The following is a 24959-nucleotide window of genomic DNA, read 5'->3' as shown; positions in this document are numbered from 1 at the left end:
TACTGCAATCACTTTAAAAAAGTAGTCCTTCATTTTGTACATTTTATACAGTGTTCTTGCTTTTTTTTTTGTTTTGTTTTTTTTTGTTGCTTTTTCTTTTCAGCTGGTAAAGGCATACGATGATGAGAGCTTAATCGCGTCGGCACTGGGTCGGGCAGAGCGATGTTGGCAGAGTTCGTTCTCTAGGCCAGCGGGTCACTCATGTCCTCGTCGCCCTGTGAGAGGAGCTCCTTCTTCTCGTCAGTGCTGGCTAGAGAGTTGCGGCTGTTGTGGGCGCCCATGTACAATGTGGCGTAGACTGGGTTGGTGAAGTTGGTGGGCTGCAGAAGGGGGAGAACACGACCAATCAAAAATAATGACAGTCAATGGGATCCCTGGTATTCCATCTGAGTTTACCTTCTCACATTATAAAAGAGACATTTTTCTACATTTTGCATGTTTTTGGCCCATTATAAACTGGATGAGTGTTTCTGAATACTTTGATTATAGAGTATATGTTTACGTCCAACACAGAGATTGATTCAAAAAATGATTTAGATATTAGGTCTGTGGTGGTGTTACATGTTATAGGCAAAGGACCAAAATAAAATGCATGAACGAATATTGTCATTCGTATTAATTTGTCTACCAAAGATTTTTGTCGACTGCATTGTTTAAGTGACAATAACGAGACCAGGGGCAGGGCTCGAGACTGCGACCAAAATGGTCGCATATGCGAGTATATTTTTAGTGTGTGCGAGTGAAAATTGTATCTGGTCTGATCCGTGCGAGTGCGTATGGTTGAGCTTATTTTGGACGGAGCAGCTGAATGCTCCATCACGTCCCTGTGTATTCAGTGGTTAACTGATGCTGAGATTTCCCATGGTTCAGAAGGCATCATGGTTATGTGCAGCTTTCTCTGTCAATGTGTGTCTTTGTTTACATGTGTTCTGAGTGTTGATTGGCTGGGAGGCTGGGGAAAGGGCGGGCGTAAGCAGGGCAAAGAGTGAACAATTCTGTTACCACGGTAGTGTGGGTGTGTTCTTTGTGTGTTTGATTGTTTATTTTTGGCGTGTTACTACGACCTCCATTAAAGCCTGTAAAACTGTGATAACGGCTCGAATCACGTCATTATAATACATTTTGGGCTGCGGTGAGTGTGTGTGTGTGTGTGTGTGTGTGTGTGTGTGTGTGCACCCCTTCACGAGGCACTGCACTACTACTACAATACAATACGTTCAATAAAATAATAATTTACGTCGGGTTTGCTTCTGGCTCGGACCTACAATTTAAGTTCATGGGTCAGGCTCAGGTTGGGTCGAGCTTTATGCCCACGGGCCCGGGTGAGGAGACGGCCTAATGTGGCCCTTTGACTCTTTTGCAACGGCTCCCTATAGCTTTAAAAAAACTATTGAAAGGCTATTAATGATTAATGACAAATAAAATCAAGATATAACAATTTGTTAACCTAAAAATATATCACATTGTGCAATGACTCAGTTTTTAAGTTTCCATTTACATGATGAATATAAATCAAATCAAATTAAATCAAACATTATTCTATATAATTTTAACTGTACATAATTTAATACACTGTATTGTCTTCATTGAGAAGGTATTTTTTTAGCTCCAGGAGGACTTTAATCCAGGTGAGATGAGGTTAAATGGTTCCTTGTAGAGCAAAGGTTGCAGACCCCTGACCAGGGGAAGAGGGTTAGGAGACATTATAAAAACTTGGACTTGCGCATTAATCACATTAAATCTGTCTATGTGTATTTACAAACATTAATACCATCTTGTTGTACTTTGTCCAGATTTTTACCTTTATGGTGACTTTTCGCTTAAGCCACTCCCATTAAAATTTGTTTTGTTTCTAGCACTGAAGACTCTGACTTTGTGATGTGCAATGCTACGAGCATTCTCATTGGTCCAAATTAGGGCTGGGCAAAAAAATTGTTTAATCGATTAATCAAATTTGTAGATAAAAACTATTTTTATTTTGCAAATTTGAGTTTTAATTAAAAAAAAAAAAAAAAAAATGTAAAAAATTTCCCACCACAGTTATTTTGGACTTTTTCGCGTTCCGGGTTTGTGGGTTACCGTAGTTCGATGCGAGCCAGCCCCCTCTTTGTTTACATGTTTTTACCCTTTCAGTAGGCTATATGTGTGCCACAGGCATGTTTAATTTCTTATTCGCTCTATGCTGAGATGCTAAGGGAAGAGTTTATTTATTTATTTTTTTAATTGTAATGTTACATGTTATAGAATATGTAGTTATCTGATTTCTTATTCAGAAAAATTAAGCTACTGTGAAGTTGCTGACTGTTGCGCTTTTGCTTAAACCTGGGTTAAAGCTTGAAATTGTTGAATGACAGAGTCTCATTTTATTTTGGGATATGTTCTATTTAACTCGAGGACAATTACAGCAATAAAGTTGTAGTGCATTGGAAAAAAAAAAAATCAAATCAAAAATCTAATTTTTTTTTTTTTTGCCAAAATCGTCCAGCCCTAGTCCTAATCATTTCATAATCATTCATCACCGATCCATTAACAAATGACCCAAGCTTCCTGTTGTTTGAGGAAAAAATGATGCAAGATTGATTTGACAAGAGATGATTTTGATTGAAATAAAATCATCGGTAAAATGACCCTCTATCAATAATAAACATTCAATGCGATGCTTCTGTTACCTTGTCTGGGTCCAAAGCAAAGTCTGAATCCAGGAGCTCTCCTGCATCATCATCAGGGTCTCCCTCGTAGATTTTATAGGCGGGGTTTCCAATCTCCACGTTCATTGCTCCATTTGTCATTCGGTGGTGCTGGAAGCCTTTGGCTCTGCAGGACGACAAAAACACAAAAACAGCTTCACTAACCAAGCTTTAGACTTTGTGCTGCTTCTGGGATTAAAAAAACCAACAACAAAGAGTCCTATTGGTCTTATAGTCGACACATCCAAGGCAACATTAATACAAGGTTGTCAAATGAGCTTTTAAATGAAAAAAGTCCATTTGATCACGAACATTGCTAAAACTGCAGCATGTCTAATATGGAGAATGCTGGATTTTCACTGTAAATACTTGGCTGTTTGCAAGCATGTGGAGGCACACTTTACTCTGCAAGCACACACCATAATAATAATAATAATAATAATAATAATAATAATAATAATAATAATACCACAATCTGAACATAGCTACAGGGAAAGGTAGAGGGATAGGGTGCATCACCATCAACACCTTCATGTTTTGATGGGTTCAACATCCTCAGAAAGACAAAAAGGAGATGGCAGGCAGGGACCGACACAAATAACTGAGCATTAGCAGACAAACACAGCAGAACCATTCTGAAGGGGGAGGGGGGGGGGGGTCAAACTACATAAGCCTATGAAGTTACCGCGGGCACTGAGAACGACACTTTCCCGGCCATAGAGACCTGGGAAACAGGAAATAGATGGTTATTTAAAAGGTAAGAAGCAAAGGCGTGAAGTGCAGATGAACCTGATGGAGCTCTACAGAGGTAAACGCAAAACCCAGGAAAATGGCACTCACCCGCGCATTCTCCGCTTGTACCACAGCACGGCGCCGACCACCAGCAGCGTGAGCAGCAGCAGCAGCAGCACTGGGATGACGATGGAGGCGGTACCTTTCGGGAGCACAGATTACATCAGCAAACAGGAGCCAGAGGCCAGCGTTCTATAGCTAAAAAAAAAAAAACTCACTTCCTCCAGTGGAAGGGGTCTCTACTGGAGCTGCTGTAATCTCACATCTGTATCCAGTCCAGCCATCAGGACACCTGGATACAAACAGATGTTTATTTAGAAGGGACAGAACAGAGAACATTGCTACATTTAAAAAACAACCAATGCCATGTCCATGGGCTTTCTAGACAAAGGCTAATTTACAGGCCCGGTCCCCAACATAAAACAGACAAAGGCAAACAGTCAAACATAGTTATACAGTGTTCCTACAGCTTCACTCAAATTCAATTTAAGACTTTTTAAGACTTTTTTGCCATTTGAAAATACATTATGACCAACTTCACAGTAAACACAACTGGGGGGAAAAAACAGTACATAGGATTAGGGTATATTTCTTCCTTTGCCCCCAAATTAAAAATATATGCAAAATGACAGTAAAATACACAAAAAAAATGGACTAAATAATCAAAATCACTCCAAAAACACACAAGATGACTACCAAAAGAGCCAGAAATGTATAAAACAACAAAAATACAAAAAATAAAAACCAATTTAAAAAAAGCCATTAAGACATTTTTTTAAATACAAATGTTACCATTCATCTTGAAATGTGAGACTTAATACAATCATAAATTCATACCGAGTTGTTCAAATTTTAAACTTTTGAAACATTGATTTAAGACATTTTAATGACAATTAAGGCCTTATTTTTTGATTCATGAATCAAAGAACACCGACTCCCTCTACTGAGAGAAAAGAACACTATAGTAGTACTAGAATTAAAAATGTAGTGCTTACCTCTCATCCATATATTTCAACAGAGTAGCTATTAATGTCTTACTACAGAGAAAATAGATGATCTTGTCAAAGTGCAATGTCACTGCACACAGCTCTAAATGCTGTTGCTCCGCTTAAAAAGACGACGATATTGTATGGTATAAATCTGAAATGCGTCTTTTAAAACAGGCACCGCAAAAATTGGAAAGGAAGTGGCTCTCCTCAAACATGGTAGAAGTTCATATTACCTGGAGAAAGAGTTTGTTAGCTTATAAAAAAGCTCTTCGCAAAGCTAGAACTTCCTACAACTCAACTTTAATAGAGGAGAACAAGAAAAATCCTCGGTTTCTATTCAACACTGTAGCTAGGCTCCCTAACCCCACTAGATCCCTCAACCTAACCCAAAAAATGCCAACATAGCTTCAAAGGTGTCATAATTTTGCTAACGACACTTAATGACAGCATTTATGACATGTTATTCATGCTAATGACAGATAATGACAGTGAAATGTCAGCCTCATGTAAAAAAATTTTGACACAAGATTATACACACATTTAAAATGTATTTTGAATAAATGTGTCTTTCTATAATTGTACAGGCTTCACTTTTCCTGGCCGACTGTGTAGCTGGGCTCTTTGAAAAAAGAATCCTGGCTGTGGTGATGTGCTGGGACAGCGACGGCTCAGGGACTTACCTGCACTGAGGCAGCAGTGTGCGTGAATCCACTGAACACTGTCCGTTTACACAGTAATCCAGACAGGTTAGGCAGCTGGGTTGGATCTGACCATTGGGGCAGCTGCAGAAACACATCCAGAGATCAGTGAGGATGAAGCGTAAAGTGCATGAGTCCACGTTGGACTCCATGTTCACTGCTCACCTGCAGGAGACTTCCCCTGACGAGCTGGTCAAGCACTTTCCCATCAGGCCGCAGAACAGACACTTGTCCAGCTCACACTGGTGTCCGATGAATTGAGTCGGACATCGACACAGTTTGGTGCCGTTGGACGTTTGGAGGCAGGTTCCTTCGTTCTGGCAGAAGCCTTCACATTTACCTGAGGACACGAGGAAAAACAAAGAACACGTCGCCATGTTTTCAGAAATAGTTTGACCCGGTGGGGGCATAGAAGAGTGTAAATCAGGGGTGTTAAATTAATTTCTGCTCAGGGACCAAATGTAGATCAGTTTGATTTCAAGTGGCCCAGAAATTTTAGGTGGAGAAAAAAATGTCAGCATTTATACTGTATTTCCTAGATTGACATCCACTCATAACCAAAGGTGAAAGTAACGGATTACAAGTACTCATGGTACTGTAATTATGTACTTTTTTGATTATATTTCTATATCAGTAATTTTATTTGTACTTAAGTATGTTTTAAAGGTCCTATATAATGCAAATCAACTTTTTTAAGCTTTTAACCTTACAATGTTAATTCCTTCTCAAAAACACCCCCAAAGTATTACTGGGCTTCATTCCTGCATTTCTGAGAAATCCTCAATAGCCCTGCTCTCTGAGCTGCTTCTCTGCCCTCTTCTGAAAAACAGGCAGGTATTGAATATATGCACTGACTTTGATTTTTTTTAATGTTACTTAGTAACTTCTGTAAGTTATTCTGTGATTCAAAGTGTCAAAATATCATGTGGTGCAACTGTCTGACCATGACTGCTGTTTTAAAAACATCTTTTAAAACTAAATCTATTAAAAAAAATGTTCTACCCTATTACAATTACATTATTATCTTGTAGAAGATTTTTAAGTATTTTATTTCCATTATAGATGATGCCCATTTTGTGAAATATCATGCAGTGAAAATCCTTATATGTCACTGATCCAAATATATGCAAGTACCAGGACCAACACTGTCTGCCTTCTCAGTCAATGCAACTAATATATGATGCGTCTCCAAAAAACTCATTGATAATCTAAATGAAGCCTTTTAACTTACTGTACTGGCACCGGTCTCCCTGGTACACTGCTGGACATTTACAGATGGCCTGGTTGCCCTGGTTGACAGAGCAGTTTCCTCCATTTACACAGTAATCCTGACACGTTTGCAGGTTGCAGTTGGGCCCTGTGAAGCCCTTCGGGCATCTGCAAGTGGGTGCACCTACAACACAGAGAAATATGAAATTGAAGAAATGCATTAAATACAGCTCACTCCTGGACAGCCCAGTGCAAAAGAGAAGTAGAAACTGTTAAATTACATTAAACAAAACTACAAACATCTGTTTTTTTACGTTTTAAACCAAACACAAGCAAAGTGACTTCCAACTACCGGTAGTCAGGTTGGAATTTAAAAGGCTCTCAGCATTAAAGATTAAAAAAAGGTAAACTGAAGTTGCCAGTTTGAAGATTTGCATGATTTTATATTTGGAAGCTTTTATCCAAACATTCTTTAGCAAATGAATTGTCAAATATTTGACCATAGCTGAGTTTGAACGAACAATAGAAAATACTTGATAATCTATATGTTTTATTTTAGTATCATTCTTTGATAAGCATCACCCTGGTTCCCAAATACAAAATGAAAACAAAGGCTTTGCTCTTATTCTTCTTTTTGTTGTCCTCCCAAAATCCCTTTCCCTTGTATTCTCCCCCTCACTCGGGTGTAACATTGCCCTTCCTTTTATACATGTTTCCCTCCAAATACATTTTAGTTTACCCTCCGTAAGGGAGGGCTAGTGACGATCAAAATTAAGCAAAAATAATAAACGTATAATTTTGCATAGTTGTCGCAGATAGTGTTACCCTTTGATGACATATATAGACATGGGTAAAATAAATTAATTCAATAAATTAAATTAAATTAAAACAAGACACGGGTGCCTAAATCAGTACATTTATTAAGGTTATAATATAGTCATCGATGCAAATTTGACTGTTTAGCCAAAAGCCAACCTATTTATGAAAAAACAGGACTGATTGTGAAATGATGCCACAGCTGGGCGGGCATCAGTGTCTTACCGGTGATGATCTCACCTGTATGAGAGGCAGTGCACGTGCCTCCGTTCTTGCAGTAGTCTCTGCACTGGTTGATCTCACACCTCTCTCCCGTGTAGCTGGGCTGGCAGCGGCACTTGGCCACCTGACGGGCGTTGAGGAAGCAGCTGCCGCCGTTCTGACACTGAATGCTACACGGCCCCGAGGGCGGAGCTGTGGGTGGAGACACAGGATTAATGTAGCATCAGTGTCATAACACGCGTTTTGTAATAATGTGATAATTAACGCTCGAGGCAACAAAGATTGGCAGTGATTGATTTCTGAAAGGAACTAAAAGGATCCGTTCAAATAAAATTTTCATTTTGCTCGATTACTTTTTCCTTTCTGCATAGAGCAGGATCTAGAAATAAGACTCCATAGTGACATGACAGCCATTAGGTTAATTACAGTCATCAGCCCAGCCTGCGCAGGAGCGCGCATAAACTCTTTAGCACCACAGCTGATACTGTGACTAGAGGATGGATACCGACCGAAGCCCGACAGGACCCGACGGTACCAGACGGGACGGGTCGGGTTCGGACACATTTTTAGAACTGGTAGTCGGGTTCAGTCTTTCCATTCTTGCAGCAGCAGCAGCAGTAGCAGTGAGTACAGGATCAGCGCTGCAGGCAGGACCATGGAGCATGAGAGGAGGACAGCCTTGAAGCAACAATTTTTTTTCTGCACAAGAACCTGGATGTTTCTCATCTTTGATACATGGATTATGTAACTAGATCCACTGGGTCACTCGCACGCTGTCTATGTTTGAGGTTTGTTTGTTGTTTGTTTAGTGGTAAGCCCACTTTTATTAACAAATAAAAATATGTCAATAGTATGAGGGAAAACATGAGGTGTTAACTGACGGGTTCGGGTATAATAATCTGAAAGCCTGTTGGGTTCGGGTCGGACAAAAAAATGCGGCCCGATCGACACTCCAAATGTGGCACGGTTATTTACTCGCCGGTCATGTGACTGTTTACTGCAAGATCTCTGCGCATGCCTCCGTGGAACTAAACAGTATAGTTTGGTCCACTGTGCTCGTCTTCTTTTAGTCTCCAAGCCATCTTCTTCTCCTTCTTCATTTCCCACAGAGTGGACGCCTCTCCAAACTATCGAGAACGCGTATCAGCCTCATTTGACGTCACGTCTGCAAAACTACGCAAGAAATTTGGGCCCGGTATTGCAGTACAAAATACATCATAAAGTCTGCTCAAGGCAATAGGGAGATGTGCGTGTGTGGGCTCATTCTCTTTGTGTTAGAATGTTTCATCACCCATTAGCATTAAAATACTTAAGATGAATGTGTATATTTTCTCAAATCCTGCCCTATGCTACTTTAATGTAAAACAAATAATAAATTGATTAAGATTAAATGCTTCACACCCTGGCAGTAAGTGTCATTTGTGCTCAGACTCACAGAACGGTGACTGGGTGGGGGGTGGTTTTTCCACACATGTGCCGTTGTCGGCCATGTAGTTGTTAGGGCAGGTGCACACTGGTCCGCTGGGGCTGAGCAGGCACAGCCACTCACACTTCTTCCTGTCACATGGGTTTGTCACTGGAGGCAAGAACAAAAATACAGTAATGAGGGAATATTTGTAGCAAATTATACAAAAAAAAACCTGTAGAGCATGAAGCAGGTGCAGGGGATGAATCATGTGTGACTAATCATGTGACTCACTCTCTGGCTGCTTGTAGCGGTGGTACAGGACTATGTCAGTAGCGTGGTTGATGCCGGTGGTGAGATTCTGCATGGGGCCTTTACCAAACTTGTTCACTCGGAAGACAAAGTTGTTTAAGTAAGTTACTCCATAGATGTAATCCTCAAAGATGTCTATGCTGAATGGATGGAGCAGATCTGAAAATGAGAGAGAACCTCAATGTGTTACTGTCACAGGTTTGACGATGTATGGCTCAGTCAGTGCATGTTTTGGTCATTGGATTTTACGTTCAGAAAAGGATATTTTATCTTTAAAAAAAAAAAAGAAAGAAAGAAAGAAGAAAAAGTTGTTTGATTTTCATTTAAAAAAAAAAAAAAAAAATTAAGATTGAAATTAATTCTTAATCAGGAACAGAAAGGAATAAACAAAGCTTTAAAAGCTGGTTGGTTTAAATTTTTCTGATTTTAAAAAACACAGAAAATGAAATGTTAGACGAGAGAAACAAAAAAACAAAAAACGCCAATTTTTTTTCATATTGTGCAACCGAATGTTCCTGTTTTCAAAGTAAGAGCGCGAATGACGGGGAGCTGTTTCTGGCAAAAGCTTTATAATATGACTTCTACCTGTGGTTTTTCTATCGCATGCTACAATGTCTTTTGGAAGCTTACTCTGATGTGATTTTTGACACAAATGGATGGGTGGAAGATATTTTTCCACAATCATGTCCTCGTCCTCTACCCTGAGCGACTCTTTCATTGTTTCGAAAAACATCGTCGTGATCCATATCTATCATCTACGACTATTACACAGCAGCACTGAAATCCTTGCTCTCTCAGCAGCAGCGTCGTTAAATGTGCTCTTAATTTGAAAACAGCAACTTCTAACGTTAATTTTTTTGTTTTTAAGCACCTAAAATAAAGATGTATTTAAAAAAAAAAGTTTCGCGATTCATTCTTGATCCTGATTTTTTTTTTTAAAATGCCTTGAATTTAAATGTTTTAATTTTAAAATAAAAATCAAACAACCACATATTTTCCAATATTCTTATCTGAACTGAAAATCCACTGACTGACCAAAACATACACAGACCGTTCACACACAGATGCTAAATAAAAATAAAACTAACTGTTTTTGAGGCCAGAAACGGCAATGACTGGATCTGAGCCGTCCAGACGTACGCTGCCGATGACGGAAAGTTTAGCGTCTGCCCAGTAAAGACGCTCGTTGAAATAGTCTACGGCCAAACCTAGAGACACAGGAAAAATACGTGAGAATGAGGATGTTTTTAAGCAGAACAGGGAGAAGCTGTACAGTATGTGTGTGAGGGTACAAACCTGTGGGCCATTGAAGGTTTTCATGGACGAGAGTTTGCCTTAAAGTTCCGTCCATTGCAGCCGTCTCAATTTTCGGGTGATTTCCCCAGTCAGCCCAGTACATTGTACTAAAAAGTAACACATAGTTCAAATCAGAGTTGGGGTCAATTATAATTGAAATTTTTTTTTTAATTTATTCAGTTCATTTCCGACATGGTCGCATTCACAGAAATTCATTTGACATTCAGAGCAAAATCACATCCTTTTTCATGCCGGAAAGGGCGACGGAAAAAAGCATTATGCTTATCCAGATCCGTCCCCTAATTTGAACACAGATAATTTTACATCCAACCTCGTTTCGTAATTGATAATTAATTACAATTATGACATAATTATTAATGAAAAAATGTGTCGTAATCAGAATTGATTTGTAATTAAGTTCAGATACAGTAATTGTCATTTTAATTGTCATGGAAATTCTATAAAAAAAACCTGTTACAATTTAATAAAACACAAAACTGTGGAACCACGTTACCAATTAATAAAATATGTTTTATATCAACTTTTCCAGCTACCTGTCAGTGAATATTCAGGATCATTTTACCATTTTTATATAATTGAAATCGAGGGATATACTGACAGGAAAAAAGCTCAGACGCCCACACCAAAAATAATAATACCAATATTTTCATGGATAAGGAAGCCTAACAAGGTAACCAAGAGATAAACTACAAATTAAATGATAATATGTTTTAGACATTTCATTTAAGATATTGGTCAAAACTGACTTGTTATTAAAAGAACTAACAGAAGAGGAAGGTGAGGTTTTGTGTGATTAATTGTAATTGAACTTCAGTAATTTAGAAAGTAATTGGAGTTTACTTTAAGGGGGAAAATAATTCATTTTAATTGTAATCAGAAAAAAATGCTGGTCACCATAACTGAGTTGTAACTGAACATGGATAATTTAATTAGTAATTATAATTGAAAATTGTAATTGACCCCAACCCTGGTTCAAATGCACAATTAAACAGATCAGTATTAGATCTTCTAATTCTCATGCATGTGCCTGTGTGCGCAGAATCATTTTGAGTTGCTTCTCTGATACTTATGAGTACATTTCTTTTGATGAATGATTGTTGCCTCCTACCCTCTCTGTGGATCCACCACGATGGCGTACGGCTCGTCGATCATACCAGAAATCAGAGTCTTGCAATGTTGGCCCGACATCTGAGCCACTTCTATCACGTCTCGCCCCGAGTCAGTCCAGTACAGGTTACCTGCCACCCAGTCCACAGCTATACCTCGAGGCATCTTCAGTTCCTTGATCTGAGCCCAGAAGGAAACATCTCTACATCTCATCCCTGTATTTTTTGATTAAACATGAGTTTTGGGTATGATGGATGTTCACCTGTAGATTGTTGATCCTTCCTTCGTTCTGGCGTCTGTTGGAATCCGAGTTGCTGGAAGAAGGTGACGACGACGACGACCCAGGAAGCTCATAGGAGGAGATGCGGCCCGTGTGCCAGTTGGTCCAGAAAATGCGATTGGTCTTGACGTGTAGGTCCATTGCGTCGATGCGCACACTGGCGTCGCCCTGGAAGGTCTGCTCATAGCGCCAGTTGGGCATGCCGGGGTCCAAGCTTCGGATTTCATTGTCATCAGCAATATAGAGGATCTGTCTACTGCTGTTCAAGTCTGAAAGAAACAGAAAACGTGACATGGTGACGATTTTACTTGGTTTATGGAAAACAAAAGAAGAAGAAGAGAATGGAATGCTCAGACGCTTACTGTCAGCCTTGCAGGTGTCATGGATTCGGCTGAAGTACTTGTAGCAGCTGCATTTGTAGGAGCCTTTGGTGTTGTTGCAGATATGAGAGCAGATTCCAAACTGCAGACATTCATTCTTATCTGAGAGTTGGATGGAAAGCCAAAGTCAGACCACACCGCACTGAATACGCAATATAGCCCGCCTTCTTTTACAAGCAGATGAGTATTAGGCCTGTGTATTTTTACTGGTGTGTACCTCCACACATGTGGTATCCAATCTTCTGGAAACCCGGTTTACAAGAGCAGAAGGAGTCTGTGCCGTTAATAACGCAGTGAGCCTCGTCTCCATCGCCGCACTGAGTCCTGTCACTGCGACAGTCCTTTGCGTCTGGAAAACACATCAAATTAAAGGTTTTCAGCCTTGGAGTTGCCTGAAATGTCTAGTAATTGGCAAAACATAAAAACAAACAAATTGCTTGAAAGTATATTTTTACATTTTTCTTAATTATTTTTCTTTTTCAAATACACACATCACAAAGAATAAATATCTAACAACTGTTTTCTATACTTAAATATATCTGAGGAGGGGCATCTTGTCACTTCTCACTTTGTGCATTTATTCTGGCTACTCTCTATTTGTAAATCACTTTAATAAATATGATTAAAAACAAATTCTAGAAAAAAAAAATGTCTCTGGGGTCACCGGGCATTTGTCACGACCCAAAAAAGGTTAAAAACCTCTGATTTACCACCCTGAATGCAAAGCTGTGGTCATACATGGTTTAGGAATTAATAAGGCGGTACCTGACTTGCAGTTGATCTCATCCGAGCCGTAATCCTCACAGTCGTTGAATAAGTCACAGCGCAGGTTGGAGCTGATGCATTTCCCATTGAAGCACAGGAACTCATCCTTCTCACAGGTGGGAACAGCTGGAGGAACTTCTGCGTGCACACACACACACACACACACACACACACAGACATCAGCTACAACAACAGGTGACTTTAAAGTCAATGCCTCTCCATTTGTCACACATTAAGATGCAAATACTTTAAACTCCAGCAGAACTCACCGCAGTTCAGTTCATCCGATTTGTCTCCACAGTGGTCGATACTGTCGCACCTCTTTGACATCTGCAGACAAACTCTGTCGTTTTGGCAGCGGAAAGCTCGTGTGGGTGGACATTGGAACCGTCCTAATGGCCAAACAGAGAAAAAAAGCCCCAAAAAAAGGAGTGAGTTAAGAAAAAAGGCAGAGAGGAAAAATCAGGCCTGATGGACGTTATCGTGTGCGGGGGCTTTTGGAAAGCAGCACTCACTGCATTCCTCTGGATTCTCATCCGAGTTGTCTCCACAGTCGTCCTCTCCATCACACTTCCAGGCGAGAGGTTTGCACAGAGTGTTGTTACACTGGAACTCATCTAGAGGGCAGTGACGCCCAGCTGAGAGACAATACACAAATGAGGAGTCAAATAGAGGCACTAGATAATAAACAAGCGCCACACGTTTTCTAGACTCAGAAGAAGAAATGGATGAGTGCAAAAGTGACTAAACTAAAGTGAAAAGTAACCAAAGCAAATAAAAGCTAACCAGCGCTGCCACAGTTCTCCTCATCACTGCCATCCATGCAGTCTGGATCAGCGTCACAACGCCAGCGAATAGGAATACAATGTCCGTTTTTACACTGGAACTGGTCGTTGTCGCACTTCAGATCACAACCATTCTGAAAACACAAAGAAGAAGAGAAAACACTTACTTAAATGCGAGAATAATAACCCTTGAATAGCAGCACATTGGATTTTTTTTTAAGATACTCACATCACAAAAAAATTATTTTCATTCATAGTGATAGATTTATAGATTCACCTTTATACTTGCATAGTCAAAAAAAAAAAAAAACACTATCATTCCTTTAGTTGTTACCCCCAGCTCTACATCCTGAGCCACCATCATTCAAAATAATTAGAAGGTTAACACCTGAATCTTTTTCTCTCCGATCTCTAAATTGTTTCACACTACAAGAAAGAAAGAAAATAATTTCTCATCTTACTCTACCTATAATTGACTATGACTATGTAGTTTATCAAAATACATATAACGTGCATCTTAATTCACACTTTGTGAAGATTAATTTAAAAAAATCCATATAGAACTCATCATTGTGAACTTTATGATCAATTTAACTGGTTACAGCCTAAGAAAAGATGACAGTATAACTGGTATCAGTTTATCATTAAATGTATTCAGTTTACCCTACCGCCATATTTGAAATGGTTTTTTTGTCCAATTTACCTCAACTTATTCATATATATATATATATATTGTTTGCTTTACATGACACAGCTTTATTTCGCACGCATTTGTGATGAAAATTACAGACCTCTCTCATCTCTTTAAGTTGGACAACTTGCACAATCGATGGCTGCTATACTTTTTTGTCCCACTGTATGCATTATATGTTCATGTTTGTATATGTATATGTATATGCCTGCTGTATTTGTTCGTAGGATGTATGAATATCTGTATACATTTATGTGTAGGTGTATGTGTATATAATTAATTACCCTGAGATGTGTGGTGGTTGGAGGTGGTGGTTACAAGCAAAATTGTCTTTTTGTCAGTATTGGTTGTTTGTGTTTTGTAATCTACTGTATGTGAAATGTTACATGTTCTTGGTCTCCTTCGAAAAAATAAAATGTTGCATTTCAAGGGTTTTTCCTTGATTACATTTCAAATTACCTCATCAGAGCCATCGGCACAATCATGGTCTCCGTCACATTTCCACCTCCCGGCAATACAGCGGCCGTTTGTGCAGGCGAACTCGCTTTCCGAGCACTGTCGAGGCACTACAAAAGGAACAAAACACAGGCTCAAACTCCCGATCTCTGATCAGGTGAGAAATGGCTGCTCCACACAAAGCACAACACAACACAGATGACTGTACGCTTCTGAGGGGAGCGCAAGAGAGGAAGAGGAGCTCAAAAAGAGTGCTAAACGTGATCAGTAATTATTTGTTGTTCTATAATGGAGCATGTGACTTTTAATGGACCTTATTGAGCTCAGCTTGCAGACTCTTACATATCAGTGGACACCACTGGGGGACGAAGGCATTTGAATGAAAACGGTAGGAAACACAAAGCGAGGCCATTCAGATCATGGGAGTGTTTTACCGCCGAGGATGAAAGCACTTACCTCTGAGTCACGCCGACAGGACAGTATGAAATGAAACAGACATCAGATGAGGTGAGATGCAGCAGAAATGAACAGACATTGTGCATGAATTAGTATTGAATGACCAAAGTGAGCGTGTTAGGAGGTACACATGAGTGTGAGTGATAGTGGAAGGTGTTGAGTGTGCGTCACAGAGAAGACACGTACTGCACTTCTCTTCGTCCGAGTTGTCGCCACAGTCGTTGTCGTAGTCGCACTGCCAGCGACCCGGGACGCAGCGGTTGTTTTTACATCTGAACTGGTACGGCTCACACGTCCTCTCGGCTGGAAAAGGAAAAAAGGGAGATGGAAAAATTGACAAGACTTGTTTTAACTCATGGCTCTGACTGTCCGTACAGAATTGGGCAAAAAAAGCCTTCATGTGCTCTGCTCCATGTTCATAGAATGTTTTACACCACGAAACTTCACCATCTTCTAATTTATTTGTCACTATTTTGTGGCTTTTATAGTTTTATCTTCCATAAGCTCTCACTCTGTGATAGAGCTGGGCAATATATCGTGATTCAAGATATATCGAGTTTTCTAATTTGGCAATATAGAAAATGACAATCGCCTATATCGAGATACATCTATATTTTCTATACCTGTTTTGATTTATACAATCACACAGCACAAATCACATCAAACAAGTATTCAATATTATTCACAGAGTACTGTCAAATAGTGTCCTTTACAATTTTTCCATATTTCTGAGATGCATATTTTATAGCTTATTTTGTATTAAAATACTCGTTTTAGGAGTCTCTGGTTTTGCTACTTCTCAGAACAGCATAAAAAGCAGTTAGATGAATTTCTGAGTGCGTCCTAACCCAGACCTTCCCCTAAACAAGCCACAATATAGAACTCACTCACACGTGCTGTCCCTTATAGGCGAAAAATCCAAAAGTGGCACATATTGTGCAGCTGTTTGTTAATAAATGTGCCGATGTGCCATTTTATATCAGCAAATTTGACCCAGAATTGTCTTTCTGGTCAGACTTTATTGAGTTAAAAATATCGAGTTTAATATCGTACATCGTCATTTTGAGAAAAAATATTGAGATATGAGTTTTAGTCGATACCGCCCAGCCCTACTATGTGACTGTACTTTGTACTGTTTTTCATCGACTCGTCTTCTGTGCTATTTTTTTGTTTTAGTATTATTTTGACACTGTAACTTGTTTTATTTACTGCTGCCAGGACAGACTTGTAAAATAGTTTATTAATCTTAATGTGGTTCTCCTGACTAAATAAAGGCTAATGAAAATAAATGCAGCACCAGAATCTTGCTATAATCCTGTATATTTGCGTGCCTATGTTTATTTACGTGCATTTCTCTGTCTTTTAATGAAAACATATATAAGTAAGGACTAACCACACTCCTCCTTTGGTTCATCTGATGCATCACCACAGTCGTCTTCACCGTCACACTTCCAGCGAGCAGGGATGCATCGGCCTGAGTCTTTACAGCGGAACTCATCCACACCACAAGTCATTTGAGCTGAAAAATACATAAATAGAATTTGAAACATTTCACATAAAATTCCAACAACCAAAAGTAAAAACTAAACTCCTACTGCAGTTTGCTGGCTCGTCTGATTCGTCCATGCAGTCATTGTCGCGGTCGCACACCCAAACACGAGGTATGCAGCGTTTGGTGATGGCACACTGGAACTGTGTGGGTGCACATGTGACCTCAGCTACGAGGAGAAAAGGAGACGTTTATAGATTTCGTTTTAAAGAAAAGGGACGGAGAAAGAAACCAATAGGGACGACTCACGGCAGTCCCGCTCGTCTTCTCCTTCACCACAGTTATCCTGGCCGTTACAGCGGAAGATGCCTGGGATACAGCGGCTGGGGTGGGAGCATTTGAACTGGCTGGGCAGGCAAACGTGGATGTCTGCAATGCAGGGAAAGAAGCATAACATAAGATCAAAAATCATGAATGATCAATCAAAGGACAAAAGCAGATTTGATACAATGTTATTTAAAACATACCGCAATTGGCTTCGTCTGAGTTGTCCTGGCAGTCATTGTCACCATCGCAGATGTAAGCAGGGTTAGTGCAGATCCCAGTGCCACATTGGAACTGTCCTGGTCTGCATTTAAACTCCGCTATTTTGGAAAGAAATCCAAATTATACAACACAATAATATGATCTGCATTCATCTACTTCAAGTAGGGTTTTCCCGAAAGCACTTTTTCACTTCCAAAATGATACCAATAATACAGTCTTGAGTATTGGCCGATCCTGATATAAATCTGATACGATATCGGCACAAATTATTAGGTATGAGGAAAACCTGACCCATTTCCCGTTTCATTCCATTAAACATTTAACAAAACATTTCCATAATTTCGTGCACAGAATGACCGAAAGGTTTTAGGCTGAAGTGAATACTTATTATGGCTAACCCTTTTTACAAACTTCCATGAGACAAAACACAAAGATTTAAAACAAACAACTTCAAGTGTCCAACAGAAAAGAAACACACATGTATTTAGAATAGGTATTTTAACATAAATTTCATTTTAATTTATGTTATTTTTATTTTTAAACTAAATCATGTCATCATTTAATTCATTTCATCCGTTAAGGATCCATTCGAGTCTTTTCATTAGTTGCAAATGTATTCATCCTGAGCTTATGTATTCTTAAATTATAGTAGATTTATACATCTTTTTGAAAGCTGTGACTTTTCCAGGACTGTTTTTTTTTTAATTTGATTTAATATTAACCAATGAGTCACATACATTTTAACTTTCTTAAACATAAAGAAGACCCTAAAAATAACCTCAATAAATCCAATAAAAACAAAACTTTATATTTTTGTGCAAAATTAGTCAGAGTGCTTATATCAGAGATTTCAGATGCAGACCTGTTAGAGCCTGATATGTAACAATGACCCAAAATGTTAATAAAAAAAAGAAATGTAATAACTGGTCAATAATGTAACAAGATGCTGAGCTTAAAACATAAAAACTTTTTGCATTTGTTATTACATTATGAGTCATTTACTACATCATAGAGTGAGTCAATGATTTATGGATTAAATGACTTATTGCGTCAATGTAGAGTGTAGTATCATATATAATTTTATTACTCTGATGAGTTCAAGTCCAGTGAATGAGCTGAAATTTAACTAAAGTAAGAAAAAAAAAAAGTTACCAAAAAATGTCAAGGTTCTCCAAAAGGCTTTAATTATATATATACATATATATATACACACATATATAATGTAATAACGTCAACAGGTTTTTATGTTTTTGGCCCAGGATCTTGTCACATTATTGATCAGTTATTAAATTTCACATTTTAGAATAATTTTTTTATAACACATAACAATTCGGGTCTTGTTACATTTCGAGTCAGTGTGTTACATATCGGGCACGAACGAGGCCAAAATATGTCAAGATTTTTTTTTTTTGCTGATATCCGGATCCTATATGAATATCGGATTGGGACACCCTAAGCTTAAAGGTAGTTTTCCTTCCATAATCACTTACGACAATCTGCCGGCTCATCCGAGCGATCCCCGCAGTCATCCTCAGTGTCACATTTCCACCAGAAAGGAATGCACTTGTCATTTTTACACACAAACTGCAACAAAAACAGAGACAGAGGTCAGACGAGCCAAGGGTCACTACGTCGCAGCTGACAACAGAAACAGACGCCGTCGACCCCACCTGGCTGGCTGTGCAGTTAGACATGCAGGTGCGCTGATCGTTGGCCAGGTAAAAGTTAGTGGGACAGGCACACTTGTAACCTCCTCCGGGAGAAAGCAGGCACAGGTTACTGCAGCCGCCATTGTTCGTCTGACACGGGTGATTAAGTACTAAAAATGAAAAGGAAAACAAATTAACTTATGTTTCGCCTTGAATGAATGTATCTTAATTATCTAACATAATGATAAACAACACCCTTATATTCCATAAAACACCATTCTCAACTTTTTTTACATTGCTAAATAAAATTAACGATAAGAAATTATTAATCAATATACAAATCCACCCCAAAGGATTCTTGTCTCCCCCCAAGTAAATAAATAAAATGAAAAATGACCTAATAATTCGTACATAGAAGCCTAGTCTATATTTTCTATTTTGTACTGTTATTTAAAGTAATTTGAAGTAAAAAAAAAAACAAAAACCTTTTCCAACACTTAAAAAATCTACACACTGAAATTATAAATCCATTAAATAGTATTAATAATGTGTATGTTCCTACCCTCTGGCTGGCGGTAGGGGTGGTAGATGTGAATGTCCATCGGCCGGTGCAAGGTGCTGATCAGCATGGTCTTGTTGGTTCCCAGAGACTTGTGAGCTCTGTTAATGGACTTTGTCTCCCAGTCGGTCCAGTAGATGTATTCCTCAAACAGCGTCATGGCAAAGATGTGAGGGATGTCTTCGGTCAAAACTGAAAACACACAAACAATAACCCACACGACAACAGCGCTCTTTGTTCTTTTCATTTTTACAGATTTACAAATATAACTAAACAAGCACTGTACATGTTACACTGACGTTAAACGGTTTTCAAGTTAATTCCATTCTTAAAGTCTGGTGTTTTATACACTCTTAACTTTTTTCACAGCTGACATGTTTACTCAGGGTGTTTATGATGAAGATTCCAGGAATCCAGTGGACATAATTATCTTCTAATCATACTGTGTAAAATGCAAATTTACAAAGAAAAGCAAGTGCTAAGAAATTCCTGGACATATTCTTGCAGTTAATGATTTTGGACAGCTGTTTTGACAGCTGTATGACCAATGAGAAAAAACATTCAGTAACACTTTACTTGAAGTTTTATACATAAGGCTGACATTACATTGTCATAATCTGTCATTAGCATGAATGAAATGATGAAATGAAAAGGCTGTGATTGTGTTTCGTTAAATTATGACACCCTTAGCTTTGGAGCTATGATGGCATTTTTGGGTTAAGTGGAGGGATCTAGTGGGGTTAGGTAGGATTAGGGGTTAGGTTAACGAAGGGTTAGGGTTAGGGCAGGGGTGTCATACCCATTTTAGTTCGAAGGCCAAATACGGAGCAGTTTGATCTCAAGTGAGCCACAGATTTTAAGCAAGAAAATTAGTAATTTCAACTGTATTGTGCCATAGTTTACACTTCTACGCATACATAAAACACAAAATATGTAAGAAATACAACATATCCCAGCAATAAGTGACAAATATCAGGCCCAAAAAAATCTTCACTTTAAATTTCCTAGATTTTGTGACCAATTCCCATTTAGTTTAGGGAAACATTACGTCACAATTGGAGGAAAATTGAAGAATTTTGTAAGAATTTTAAGTTTTATCAACTGTTTAACATTAAAAATTACTGCAATCATGCAAAATAAGCTCCGGGAAAACTTTGATTCCCTGCAAATATTGTTGAGTTTCATTTATACAATGTTTTCTCTGTCGTTTTTACTTTCTCCTGCGGGCCGAATTGGATTATCCAAATGGCCATGAGTTTGACACATGTGGGATTGGGTAACAAACAACAGCCTTCATGACGCCTTATTAATGCTAATGACAGGTGTCATGTCATAATTATGACAGTGTAATGTATGTATAAAACTTCAAGTAAAGTGGTATCAGACATTCTGCTGCTATCCATCCATTGGAGGACCACTTCATCCATTTACCACAACTCTCATATTGCCTTATGAAGCGATGATTGTTTCAGTACTCTAGTATTCTAATAAATATGACCTTAATCAGGTAATCAGATAAAAAAAAATTATCTGGCTTCTTCTATCCTCTGCAAGCACAAACATGTTCATTGACATGTTTTGTGCTGATCTTTACGGTAAATGCTTCTATCCTCCAGCAGGTGGCAGGGTAGACTATCCAGATCAAGTGTTACTGAATTGCTGATCTCTGGGAAGATGTATTGCAACACAAACTGGTATTAATCTGTGTTTGTGTATTCTATTATTTACATAGAGACTATTTGACTTCATTTGATTTCTAACAAACCACAGCCATCTGTTCTCGACAAAATAAACACGTCTGTACAGATTTGTTCTCGTGTGAGGTTGAAATCCAACGGATGAAAATTGTTTTGAGAAAATGAGAGTAAAACAGCTGTAATAATGAAGTCAATTAATTATTGTGAAAGTAGCAACAAATACGTTTGTATTACAGGTCCTGAAGTTGTTACTTTTGTAACTTTTCTAAAACTCAGCAAATTATCTTTTCGCCATGCACAGATGTGTTTCTGAGAGCAGATGTTTTACACTGTAGGTGTGAAATGGAGCGCAACTGGGGTTCACAGCCACACAGGCTCCGCTAAATCTGTGTTACATCATGTGCTCTACACCTCATTAGCTTCAACAAACTGATTGCACTTTTTCTGTTTTTATGTGCTCATTTTTTTAACGGGCTTCCATGCTCTGTTTGTTGGAAAAAAGCACCTCAGTCCTACAAACCAAGAAGAAAACTCCTTTAACTACACATTCAGCTTTGATTTTCACCAATGAAGTGATTTAAATAATCAAACTGTGGCGAATGTTGAAATAGTAGAAGTCAGTGACCTTTACTCCACGCTTATCTGGAGCCAAACAAAGAAAGTCCTGCTCTGTAAATATACAAAGGGCCACTCTGGTGTTTTAGTGGTATGTGTGTTCAGGGATGGGTGAATATCTCTGATAGGCCAGCTTGGTCACTCTACATAAGAACCTCTTATAAAATCACATTTGTTGTATGTTAATAAAGAGACAATTTCCTTCTGCATATTTCTTTTACAGCTTCCTTGTTGGATAATATGTTGAGAATTTAAATTATTGCTTAAGATTAAACAATTTTAAACAGACCTACCTGGGTTTTCCAAATTGCACTTAAAGCATATAAAACCTTTTACCTGTGTGTCTGTTAGTTCCATCCAGGCTAGCAAACTCAATGTAGTCCTCCCTTGCATCAGCCCAGTAAATACGATCGTTAATGAAGTCCAGGGTTAGTCCGTTGGGCCAGGTGATCTTGTCCTCTACGATGACACTTCTATTGGTGCCGTCCATCCCAATCCTCCCAATATGGGGGTTGTCACCCCAGTCTGACCAGTAAAGGTAGCTATCCAATAGAAGAAAAAGAAGAGGAGGAGATTGTAAGACTGATGTAGGAAATGTGACCTGGAGTTTTGGTTGATGGTGTGACGTCTCTTACCCGTAGCGTACATCCACAGCGACAGCCCGAGGTTCCCTCAGGCCGCTGTTGACCAACACCGTCCTATAAGCCCCGTTAAGTTTTGACACCTCAATTGTGTCCCGGCCTTTGTCACACCAGTACAGGTTTCCACCGACCCAGTCCACTGCCAATCCATCAGGGTTACTCAGAGATGTTCGGTGCAAAACCTGCCAGATTTACAATCAGATGAGTTAAAAACCGTTGGTTTTTAATCAGAACGTTGCAACAAGGGAATGAAATTCACTTCTAACAAGGGTGCTGTTCTCACTAAAATCTGATAATCATACGAACAAGAACATGAGCTCCTCCCTGACCTCAATGTTGCTGCCATTCATGTGCATGCGTCGGATCATGCTGCCCTGCGTGGTCACATCTGTCCAATAGATCATCTGCTCTGCATAGTGAAAGTCCAGCGCCACTGCGTTATTGAGACCCTTAAAAAAATAAACAGGTAAATATATATATACATTTTTAAAAGCATTACCAATGGCAACAAGAGTAAATTCTCTGAGAAACAACATCTCACCTGCTTTATCAAGGTGTAGTTGGAACCATCCAGGTTGAGTTTCCTCAGGTAGTAACGGTTGGCAAAGATCAGGTAGGGCTCTTCCTCTACACACAAACACCAGACTGATGTTTCAGAACTGAATTGGCAAAGACTCAACATTTATATGAGAGCTTTAATTCTCCTTTAAGTCAGAATAAAAGTTAAATCCTCATTAAAAAGGTAACAAATGACAGTAACTAAACCCTGCTTTCTGCTGACCTGCCACTAGGGGGGGCAAATTCAAAGCTGCCTTGATTATGGGCGTTACTCCTGACTCTTGGTAAGACACGCCCAGTCAACTGTGATCAACTACTCCAATCACATACACACAATCCCCACGTGAAGCTGCACCCACCCACCCACCCACACATAATACTATAGACGCTATCACTAACGCCTCTGGAATGCCTCTTACACACACACAGAAAGATGCACACGCACACATGCGACAATAACTACACACATGTTCGCGCACACGCAGACAGGAATACACACATGATGTGTCTGTACATGCACATATAGCTTGATGAACCCTCTAATTAGCGCAGAATCTGCTCTTTATAGAAGCACAGAGTCACAAACATCACTGCAGTTGAGCATGAGCATTGTTGAGCTGTGATTGGAGGAAACCTTCCGCCTTCCTCTCAGCTTTTATCGGAGGGGCGGGGCCAACAGTGAAAGTTGGTGACGTGCAAGAATCCAAAGAATCCGTCTCAGCCAATAGCAAAGTTCAATTGTAATAGCCAGCTTTAAACCCTTAGAGGCCAGTAACTCTGACATTTTACAGCTAAAAACGCAAAATGAAAAAACTTCTTAAATGTTAAAAGTTGGACTAGGATCAATCAACAGCACTACTGAATACCCAAATAAATATGCATTCAGCAGAAAAAGTGTGTTTGGAGTTTAGTTACTCTTTAAATCCGAAGTAAGTGGCTGGTTAATTCTGTTTTAATAACAAATTCAATAATTCCTCAATCTTGTATGCGTTCATTCCACTTTAAATAGATTCCAGTTGTTCTATGCGCGCCTAAAGCGGATTTGAATAAAGGCAAATAAACCTGTTTCCATGCAAACCTCAATTTGGAATTACTATTTCCATGTAGTACAATACTTTAATTACAAATTATTTATCCATCCATCCATGTGTGCTAACCGCTAAGCCACCGTGCGCCCGAATTATTTAATTCTCAATAATTAATTCCTAATCAAAAAACATGTAACCATGGCCATTGAAGTGCAAAACACTGGGGTGGGTGTCTTACCCGATGTGGACTTGCAGATGGTGGGGTCATTGGGGCTGAGTTCAAAGCCATCCACACACAGACAGTGGAAGCTGCCATGTGTGTTGAGGCAGCGCTGAGAGCAGGGGTAGGTGGTCGTGCACTCGTCTATATCCACGCACGTCTTCCCATCGCGCTTCAGCTGGAAACCAGGATGACATCTGCACTGAAGGGGCCAAGACCAGAGGAGGGGGTTTCAGAACACACACAGTCCTCACAAGGTCATGATTACACTAAACAATGGAAATGAAACATCATTTGTTGTCAAATAAGGTTAAAAAAAGAAAAGCAAAACATCAGATTAGCAAAGAAATCATAAAGCGTATTAAAGCACCTATCAGTATGAACAGTCCCATTCTTTGTAATTTACTGACCATAAACTCAAAACTACACTGGATTCAAGCTTCTCCATAACAACAAAACACAAGAACAAATCTGTTTTTCCTGTAAGAGGAGCCCAAAGAAGGTGATTTGCAACATTATGTCTGTGAATCACTATGAAAAACAACCAGTTGTCTCCGTGTAAAACGTGCAACGAGAAAGGATCGTCCTCG

At 39.1% G+C, this 24959-nt stretch overlaps 1 protein-coding gene across 1 annotated transcript in view; it reads right to left on the bottom strand.

Annotated features, from left to right (window-relative positions):
* Positions 1 to 182: 182 nt before the first annotated feature.
* The window catches only part of LOC114466959 (low-density lipoprotein receptor-related protein 1-like), a 127344-nt gene continuing 102567 nt past the window's right edge, over positions 183 to 24959 (bottom strand). The window contains exons 56-89 of the mRNA XM_028452832.1: positions 24388 to 24571; positions 23105 to 23190; positions 22893 to 23012; positions 22558 to 22745; positions 22259 to 22464; positions 19614 to 19802; positions 19073 to 19221; positions 18893 to 18986; positions 17384 to 17500; positions 17166 to 17285; positions 16963 to 17085; positions 16761 to 16886; positions 15554 to 15670; positions 14915 to 15021; positions 13766 to 13898; positions 13495 to 13617; positions 13249 to 13371; positions 12980 to 13117; positions 12432 to 12563; positions 12197 to 12316; positions 11817 to 12103; positions 11556 to 11734; positions 10427 to 10533; positions 10219 to 10338; positions 9113 to 9289; positions 8849 to 8989; positions 7432 to 7605; positions 6398 to 6559; positions 5332 to 5506; positions 5149 to 5250; positions 3698 to 3771; positions 3528 to 3621; positions 2670 to 2814; positions 183 to 320 (exon numbers count right to left, since the gene is read on the bottom strand). Of these exons, the coding sequence (XP_028308633.1) occupies positions 183 to 320; positions 2670 to 2814; positions 3528 to 3621; positions 3698 to 3771; positions 5149 to 5250; positions 5332 to 5506; positions 6398 to 6559; positions 7432 to 7605; positions 8849 to 8989; positions 9113 to 9289; positions 10219 to 10338; positions 10427 to 10533; positions 11556 to 11734; positions 11817 to 12103; positions 12197 to 12316; positions 12432 to 12563; positions 12980 to 13117; positions 13249 to 13371; positions 13495 to 13617; positions 13766 to 13898; positions 14915 to 15021; positions 15554 to 15670; positions 16761 to 16886; positions 16963 to 17085; positions 17166 to 17285; positions 17384 to 17500; positions 18893 to 18986; positions 19073 to 19221; positions 19614 to 19802; positions 22259 to 22464; positions 22558 to 22745; positions 22893 to 23012; positions 23105 to 23190; positions 24388 to 24571 (4770 nt within the window). The remainder of the gene's footprint in view (positions 321 to 2669; positions 2815 to 3527; positions 3622 to 3697; positions 3772 to 5148; positions 5251 to 5331; positions 5507 to 6397; positions 6560 to 7431; positions 7606 to 8848; positions 8990 to 9112; positions 9290 to 10218; positions 10339 to 10426; positions 10534 to 11555; positions 11735 to 11816; positions 12104 to 12196; positions 12317 to 12431; positions 12564 to 12979; positions 13118 to 13248; positions 13372 to 13494; positions 13618 to 13765; positions 13899 to 14914; positions 15022 to 15553; positions 15671 to 16760; positions 16887 to 16962; positions 17086 to 17165; positions 17286 to 17383; positions 17501 to 18892; positions 18987 to 19072; positions 19222 to 19613; positions 19803 to 22258; positions 22465 to 22557; positions 22746 to 22892; positions 23013 to 23104; positions 23191 to 24387; positions 24572 to 24959) is intronic.

The sequence above is a fragment of the Gouania willdenowi genome, chromosome 7 (assembly GCF_900634775.1).
Source record: "Gouania willdenowi chromosome 7, fGouWil2.1, whole genome shotgun sequence".
NCBI lineage: Eukaryota > Metazoa > Chordata > Actinopteri > Blenniiformes > Gobiesocidae > Gouania > Gouania willdenowi.
The sequence above is the reverse complement of the archived record's forward strand: the minus strand, read 5'-3'. Positions and strand labels throughout refer to the sequence as shown.